Source organism: Pseudoliparis swirei, chromosome 13, assembly GCF_029220125.1.
Source record: "Pseudoliparis swirei isolate HS2019 ecotype Mariana Trench chromosome 13, NWPU_hadal_v1, whole genome shotgun sequence".
Taxonomy (NCBI): Eukaryota; Metazoa; Chordata; class Actinopteri; order Perciformes; family Liparidae; genus Pseudoliparis; species Pseudoliparis swirei.
In genome coordinates, this window is record NC_079400.1 from 18911978 (window position 1) to 18921322 (window position 9345).

Sequence of the window (9345 nt, forward strand, 5' to 3'; positions counted from 1 at the left end):
CTCCTAGACCTTCAGCTCCTAGACCTTCAGCTCCTGGACCTTCAGCCCCTAGACCTTCAGCTCCTAGACCTTCAGCCACTAGACCTTCAGCTCCTAGACCTTCAGCTCCTAGACCTTGAGCCCCTAGACCTTCAGCTCCTAGACCTTCAGCTCCTGGACCTTCAGCTCCTAGACCTTCAGCCCCTAGACCTTCAGCTCCTAGACCTTCAGCTCCTAGACCTTCAGCTCCTAGACCTTCAGCCCCTAGACCTTCAGCCCCTAGACCTTCAGCTCCTAGACCGTCAGCTCCTAGACCTTCAGCCCCTAGACCTTCAGCTCCTAGACCTTCAGCCCCTAGACCTTCAGCTCCTAGACCTTCAGCCCCTAGACCTTCAGCTCCTAGACCTTCAGCCCCTAGACCTTCAGCTCCTAGACCTTCAGCCCCTAGACCTTCAGCTCCTAGACCTTCAGCTCCTGGACCTTCAGCTCCTGGACCTTCAGCTCCTAGACCGTCAGCTCCTAGACCTTCAGCTCCTAGACCTTCAGCTCCTAGACCTTCAGCTCCTAGACCTTCAGCTCCTAGACCACCAGCTCCTAGACCTTCAGCTCCTGGACCTTCAGCTCCTAGACCTTCAGCTCCTGGACCTTCAGCTCCTGGACCTTCAGCTCCTAGACCTTCAGCTCCTAGACCACCGCTATACCGGGCTGCGAGGCTGCGGAGGCCCGGGGAGGATTTGGGGGGTATTTAGTTTGGGTTTTTTAAATATGTTTTTTCCAGGATGTCTGGGAGAAGGTTCGATGGAGGTGTGTTGGGGGCGGAGCTTTGAATGTATTAGTTTGAATGCTTTTCGTTTGACGCTCAGCGTGTCTGGACATGGGTTTGAAAGTGAGGACATTTTGGAGAGTTTAAGGAAGGGACCAACTCAACGGAGCTCTTTTCATTCCCTCTTTTTCATTTCCTTCTCTCTTTAAAGCCTTTTAAAGAAAGAAAGTTAGTGACGAACATCCGAAACATGTGAAAATGCACAATTCAGTCGTTCTGTGTCGTGTTTACAAAGATTGAGTCGAGAGGTCCAGAGATTCTCCTCGTGTTACTGCCCTGGTCGTAAGGGACTCTGATCGGCCTTAATCTCGCTGCCTGCAGGCCTTCTGACGGTAAACGATCAATCCACTTACAGCCGACAGGAAGTCAACGCTAACGACTCTTGATGCGTTTTTTTTTTTCGACCTTTAGAGCCGCGACGAGCTCCATGACTAAGGGATTGTTTTCCTTCTGGGTAGCGTAGCACTATAGTCTGTGTTCGTGTCAACGGGGCGAGTGGAGAGGTCCAGTATCGCTGTAGTCGTCTCCTGTGATGGTCTCGGGTTCTGGTGGTTCTGGGGGATGAAGTGTGTGTGGGGGGGAAGGGGGGAGGGGGGGGGGCTGCACACTGAGAAACTAGACCAGAAGGCTTTTGGTTGGCGGAAGTAAAACTGCAGAGAGAGAGAGCATAGCCAGAAGGAGAGAGAGAGAGAGAAAGCATAGTCAGGAGAGAGAGAGAGAGAGCATAACCAGGAGAGAGAGAGAGTATAGCCAGAAGGAGAGAGAGAGAAAGCATAGTCAGGAGAGAGAGAGAGAGCATAACCAGGAGAGAGAGAGAGAGAGCATAACCAGGAGAGAGAGAGAGAGTATAGCCAGAAGGAGAGAGAGAGAGAGAAAGCATAGTCAGGAGAGAGAGAGAGAGAGAGAGAGAGCATAACCAGGAGAGAGAGAGAGTATAGCCTGAAGGAGAGAGAGAGAAAGCATAGTCAGGAGAAAGAGAGAGAGAGAGAGAGCATAACCAGGAGAGAGAGAGCATAGCCAGAAGGAGAGAGAGAGAGAAAGCATAGTCAGGAGAGAGAGAGAGAGAGAGCATAACCAGGAGAGAGAGAGAGTATAGCCAGAAGGAGAGAGAGAGAAAGCATAGTCAGGAGAGAGAGAGAGAGAGAGAGAGAGAGAGAGTATAGCCAGAAGGAGAGAGAGAGAGAGAAAGCATAGTCAGGAGAGAGAGAGAGAGAGAGAGAGAGCATAACCAGGAGAGAGAGAGAGTATAGCCAGAAGGAGAGAGAGAGAGAAAGCATAACCAGGAGAGAGAGAGAGAGAGTATAGCCAGAAGGAGAGAGAGAGAGAGAGAGAGAACTGGTGGAGGGATGGAGGGATGGAGCATAGCCAGGAGAGAGAGAGAGAGAGGGCCGGTGGAGGGATGGAGGAATGGAATAGACGGACTTGAGTGCTGACTCAGCTCTATTTCAAATGGTACAAAGCATGTGCAATCGTGAAGAAGAGGAAGATGAAGAGAAGGGTCAAGATGAGGATGATGATCCGCTGACTTTCAGGTGGAAAGTCCAGTGAGTTTCCTTCGTTTCGTCAAAGCTTCTGATGCGACTTTAAATATAAATATTTATTGACTTATTTATTTCCCGTGTCACTGAGAGACCGCCGGGGTTTACAAGCTTCTTATTGATAAGTGTTTACGCCTCTTTGAACACACGGCACTCCTCTAGTGGTGCCACCTGCTCTGCTCCTGTGCTCGGAACAACAAACAAAAACAACAACAACAACAACGCGTTTTTAAATTAAATAACTACGTAATAACTAATAACAAAGTTTCGTATGTTTTGGGAAATCGGCCTGTTAAATTTCTTTAGTCTGTTTCATCCTCCACGTGTCGCCATGCGTGTGCAGCCATTAACATATAGAAACACACAGCATCCGTTTGATTGTGCACACACACACACACACACACACACACAATCACTTTTTGTTCATAGTTTTGATCCCATCACTGTAACGTTGAATAAAAACTCCTGCATCCATTTCATTTTGGTGGTGTCGTGGATGAATGTGTCCGTCTCACATGGCGTCGGCACACAAGTGGATTCATAATAACTAGGGCGGTTATTTTAAGAGACGACGTGACAAAAGTCTCAAAATGCTAAATCTGGATCTTTATTTTTATTTTTTGGGGCACATAGGTCTCATTGTGTCTCACTGGGAACCATCAGTGACACAGCGGGGCACTTCATGACCTCAATAGTTCCAGTTTTAACTTCTGAGGAAGAAACAGGCAGTTAAACAAACAATTGACGACGATTATTAAACACTAGAATAAAATAATACACGAGGAAAAACACAGAATTAGCCCTAAAAGTGAGCATGGTGTAATAACACATAAATAACAAATCATCTGAACCAGGAGAGTGAACATAAGCATACTATCAGCATGATGGAGAGGAGGTGAAGGACTTTGGTCTCATTTGTTTGTTTAGTTGTGGGCCTTTTTCTTTTTTTTAATCAACGCATGTCTAACCTGGAGCCATATTTCATAGAGGGGCCAAGAGTCCAGAGGGTTTAATATGTCGATAATGGGCTGGGTCCTCTTCCCCGTGAGACCGGAGCTCATCATGTGAGACATATGAGACTAAAGGTGTTCATCCATGGGTGGATCCGGACGTCAGAGTCCAGGCTCGGCTCATCTGGGTAAATACGAAGACTCAGTTACTGAACGGAGTTATTGGCTTTATGAAATATTAATAATTAATAAATAAAAACCCACAAATAGAGACAAAAAGGGCACGCATACACACACATATACACACATATGCACACACACACACACACACAAGTATACACACATATACACACACATACGCACACATAGGTCACTGCCAGGTTCAGGTTGCTTCCCTCGATGTCACGGTGATCGATGAGCAGCGTCATTAAGGAAGTACTGAACACACACACACAGACATAGCCTGGAAATAACCTCTGTGAGGTGATTGTTCCAAGAAATGAGCTGATAATAAATATTCCTGTCATAAATTGTGTGTGTGTGTGTGTGTGTGTGGCCTTTATGTGATGTTCACACTAAAGAGGTCGTATAGTTGAGGACATTGGTCATTTATACCATCCACTCTGACCCGGTAACATATTACAGGGTGTGGTCGAGTGTTCGCTGCAGATAAACTGATAAAAGCCTCAGAAGTGTTATATATATATATATATATATATATATATATATATATATATATACAGTATATATATATATACATATAAATATATGTAAATATTTATATGTATATATATTTTTATATATATAAATATATGTAAAAATATATACATATTTATATATATATATTTATATATATATATTTATATATATATATATAAATATATATATATATATTTATATGTTTTAACCCTCCTGTTACCTTAGGGGCAATTTGACCCCAGGCTGTTTTTCACTGTCAAACAAATAAGAAATATCAACTTTTTTATATATTTAAAGGGCTATTTAGGTAGTCAACAAACAAACATAAAGTACCTCACACTTAAACTTGGAAAACAATATTAATTCTAATAATTTTCTGGAGGTTTTAATTGCATTTAAGGGTAAAATATGTCAGTAAATATAAAGGTAACAGGAGGGTTAAACATTGAATGGGGTCAAATTGACCCTAAGGCAACAGGAGGGTTAAAGCGACAAGGTTTATGGCCTAACGGACCTTTGCTCTTCCCTTTCCTCTCCCAGACATTTACGAGCTGTGTTTGACACACACACACACACACGCACACACATACAGTGAGAGAACACACACACATACAGTGAGACCATACACACACACGTACAACAACAACAACAACAACAGCAGGTGTCATATTTGTTCTGGTGAAATAACAAGGAGAATAAACTGATCCCAACACGCCGATGGCGTCGGTGTGTGAGGCTGCAGCGGGTCTACGTCCAGCTACATGCCCCGGAGTGCACGGCCTAAAGGTCAGGGCAGCTGACCTCACATCAACATGTCCAGTTACCTTTCACGTCATAAGATCAGTCTTGGTATAAAATATATATAACAGAAAGCTGTGCTCCTGCAGGATCTTGGGAACCAGGGAGAAGCTTATATGACCCGCCTCTAAAGGTTGAAGATTAACACGTCCATGTGGGAGAGGACAGGTGAGCCGCCACAGAGGGGAGGAAACCACTCCGAGGAGAGGACTCTGGGACAAGGACTCTGGGACGAGGACTCAGGGACAAGCACTCTGGGACGAGGACTCAGGGACAAGCACTCTGGGACAAGGACTCAGGGACGAGGACTCAGGGACAAGGACTCTGGGACAAGGACTCTGGGACAAGCACTCTGGGACAAGGACTCAGGGACGAGGACTCAGGGACAAGGACTCTGGGACAAGGACTCAGGGACAAGGACTCAGGGACAAGGACTCAGGGACAAGGACTCGGGGACTCAGGGACTCGGAGACGTTCACAGACGTGTGGATCGGATCATGGCGTCTCTTTAGACGGCTCACACACGTCAGGGCTGAACATGGCCCCCGGCCGGGGTGGGTGGGGGTGCTGGTGGGGGTGCTGGTGCGTCCTGGGGGTCGTGGCCGCTCCGTGCCGGGGCATCAGACAGTGTCTGCACGGGATCACCATCAACGTGGTGCTGCTGGAGGACGGAGAGTCTCCCTGGAGTCTGAGGTTCGTGAAGGACAAAATCCTGGAGGCCATCGAGACCGACTCCATCATCAACACCGGGGAAGGTGACGGAGAAATATAAATAAATTATTATATTAAACTGAGTTTAAGTATGTTTAATTAGCATACTTGAAGCCCTACGAATCATAAGTATACTTAAAGTGTGTTATTTTGTACTTCATATTTTTAAGTTGTGTTTAAATAGTATTTATGTACTATTTGAATATATATATTTTTTAAATGGTGCTAAATTGGAACAACTTAAAGTATACTTGGTACAATTGAAGTACATTACTGTTAAGAGGTCACTTAAGTTATATTTGTATTGTATTTTAAGTATATTTGAAATATATTACTAATTTGTTTATATTGTGCTAATAGTATCACATTATAAATATTCTAAATATTTTAATATACAAAAGTATACTTTTGGTATATAATGAACACAAAATAAATATATTAATATTGTGATTATTGTAAACCAAAAGTATACTTTTGGTATATTATTACCACATAATAAATATATTAATATTGTGATTATAGTATACTTTTGGCTTATTCCAATTACTAAGAAATTACACTACCTTATTACTATGCTGTATTACATTGTATACACAACATACTATTGTTTATTAAAATATTATAATTATTAAAATAAAGGTTTGCAGGATATATTCTGTAAACATTTGCAGAATGCACGAGTATTTAATGCTGTGAAGCTTGAGGTATTGTCGTGTGTGTGTGTGTGTGTGTGTGTGTGTGTAGTGTTGTTGCTCAGCTTGGTGGCCGTTAGCCTTCACGGTGACAAAGGTCAACTAAATCCTCCAGGACGCAGCAGACGTGCTCGACATGAACTGTAACACCGCGACGTGATAAAGGAAAACAACTGAGCCGCACTTCTTCCAGTTAGCTCAACGTTCTTCATTTTAGAGAAGACGAGTTCTTTGAGGGGGGTGGGGGGGGGACTTGTACAACAAAGAAAAAAAGGGGAACCACCATCCGGACTCTGAATATCTGGGTACACAGTCCCCTCATCCATCGCTGTAAAGACCTGCTGCGTGTCTTCTGCTCTCCACATGATCGGTTCCGTTTGGAGACGAGATTTAAGGAACCGGAGGACTCCCATAATTCTTCTCTTTTGTTTTTTAGGCGCCGGGTTTAATCTCACGGCTAAATTTGGCGGCATCAGACCGACATTTTACCGCCACTCGGGGTGCCAGAACAGCGCGTGTGAGGGCGTGGACGTGCTCAAGAGCCTCATGGTACGTACACACACACCAACATGTACACGATGGGTCAAAAGTTTGGGGTCACCCAGATAATTTTGTGTTTTCCATAAAAATTCCCACTTTTATTTATCTAATTAATTGCAAAATGAATATAAAATCTAGTCAAGACATTGACAAGCTCATAAATAATGATTTTTATTGTAAATATTAATGTATTTCTTTTCGTGACTCAAAGGAAGGCCAGTTTTATAGCTTCTCTCACCAGCATAACTGTTTTCAGCTGCGCTCACATAAAAAGGGTTTCAAGGGTTTTCTACCCCTCTGCTAATCTTCTAAGGCGATAACACAATGTACTACTAGAACACTGGAGATGGGCCTCTACAAACCTCTGTAGAGACTTCATTAAACACCAGAGAATAGTCATTTACACATTAACTATGTAGAGAGAGGATTTATGATTCATTTAATGTTCTCTTCATTGAAAAATTAGTGCTTTGAAAAATAAGGACATTTCTTTGTGACCCCAAACTTTTGACTGGTAGTGTATATTAAGGTGTTCATCAACCAGATAAATAAAGTAAACACCGGGTTCAGCAGATGGTAAACAGTCAGCTCTCCATCAGCGGTCTTTACTTTAGCTTATCCACAAACAAAGAGAACAGCAGCCGCTCCGTTGTGTTCTCCCCCTACAGGAGGAGGGCTCCCTGGGGTGCGCCGTGCTCGGTCCCACCTGCACCTACGCCACTTTCCAAATGTTTGAGTGAGTGCATTTAGTTTTTCCCGCTTATATAGTTGGAGAAAAAAAACATGTCTAAATATCTACGGCTCGTATTACTGACTTTGAATATTTGTTATTACTTATTTTTAATATTTTTTAATTACTTACTTTTAATATTATTTATTATTTACTTTTAATATCATTTATTACTTACTTTTAATATTATTTATTACTTACTTTTAATATCATTTATTACTTACTTTTAATATTATTTATTACTTACCTTTAATAGTATGTATTACCTATTTGTAATATATATTTTATTACTTACTTTTAATATTATTTATTACTTACTTTTAATAGTATGTATTACTTATTTTTAATAGCTTTTATTACTTACTTTTAATATTATTTATTACTTACTTTTAATAGTATGTATTAGTTACTTTTAATATTATTAATTACTTACTTTTAATATTATATATTACTTACTTTTAATAGCTTTTATTACTTACTTGTAATATTATGTATTACTTACTATTAATATTATTTATTACTTACTTTTAATATCATTTATTACTTACTTTTAATATTATTTATTACTTACCTTTAATAGTATGTATTACCTATTTGTAATATATTTTATTACTTACTTTTAATATTATTTATTACTTACTTTTAATAGTATGTATTACTTATTTTTAATAGCTTTTATTACTTACTTTTAATATTATTTATTACTTACTTTTAATAGTATGTATTAGTTACTTTTAATATTATTAATTACTTACTTTTAATATTATATATTACTTACTTTTAATAGCTTTTATTACTTACTTGTAATATTATGTATTACTTACTTTTAATATTATTAATTACTTACTTTTAATATTATATATTACTTACTTTTAATAGCTTTTATTACTTATTTGTAATATTATGTATTACTTACTATTAATATTATTTATTACTTACTTTTAATTGTATGTATTACTTAATTGTAATAGTTTTTATTCCTTACTTTTAATGTTTTTTATTAATTATTTTTAATGTGTTGTACTTTAGCTTCTCATTGTGTGTATTTTGTGTTTCTCTTACTACACGTACTGTTGTAATGTGTTTTATCCTGTACTGTTTGTTATTGTTCTTGTTTGTTATTGTTTTATGTTTGTTATTGTTTTGTATTTGTTATTGTTTTATATTTGTTAATGTTTTATGTTTAGTATTGTTTTATGTTTATTATGGTCTGTTAAGGACTACAGATGCTAATTAGCTGTGTAGCTACAGTCTGGTCCAGAGCATCACATTGTGACATTTTGTAACTGTACATGGTCCCTTTTTAAATAAAGATAATAATAATAAAGCGGACATCTCTCAGACCTTCTGCCTCTACGTACATACAACTCTCCACCTTCCTCTCTCTCTTCCCCTCCTCCTCCCCTCGCTGTAGTCCGGAGAAAGGCCTGAAGCTCAGCACGCCCATCATGTCGGCGGGGAGCTTCGGCCTCTCCTGCGACTACACGCTCAACCTGCAGCGCCTCCTGCCGCCGGCGCGCAAGATCGACGACTTTTTCGTGAAGTTCTGGGAAGACTACAACTTGATCAAACCCGTCTGGACGACGGCCTACGTGTACAAGAAGCAGGTGAACACGGAGGACTGCTTCTGGTGAGTCCCCGGAGACGTCCTCTGAGTTTGAGGCGCACAGGTACAGGTGTGTTGAATATTTACACGACCCTTCAAAAGTTTGGGGTCACCCAGATAATTTGGTGTTTTCCATGGAAACTCACACTTTTATTTATCTAATTAATTGCTAAATGAATATAAAATATAGTCAAGACATTGATGAGGTTATAAATAATGATTTTTATGGTCAATATTATTGTAGTTCTTCAAACTTGTCGCTCAAAGGAAGGCCAGTTT

General features: G+C 40.4%; 1 protein-coding gene across 1 annotated transcript in view; it reads left to right on the top strand.

Annotated features, from left to right (window-relative positions):
- The first annotated feature begins 5325 nt into the window (after nt 1–5325).
- The window catches only part of gucy2cb (guanylate cyclase 2Cb), a 15943-nt gene continuing 11923 nt past the window's right edge, over nt 5326–9345 (top strand). Inside the window, exons 1-4 of the mRNA XM_056430459.1 lie at nt 5326–5542; nt 6627–6739; nt 7399–7466; nt 8875–9090. Of these exons, the coding sequence (XP_056286434.1) occupies nt 5326–5542; nt 6627–6739; nt 7399–7466; nt 8875–9090 (614 nt within the window). The remainder of the gene's footprint in view (nt 5543–6626; nt 6740–7398; nt 7467–8874; nt 9091–9345) is intronic.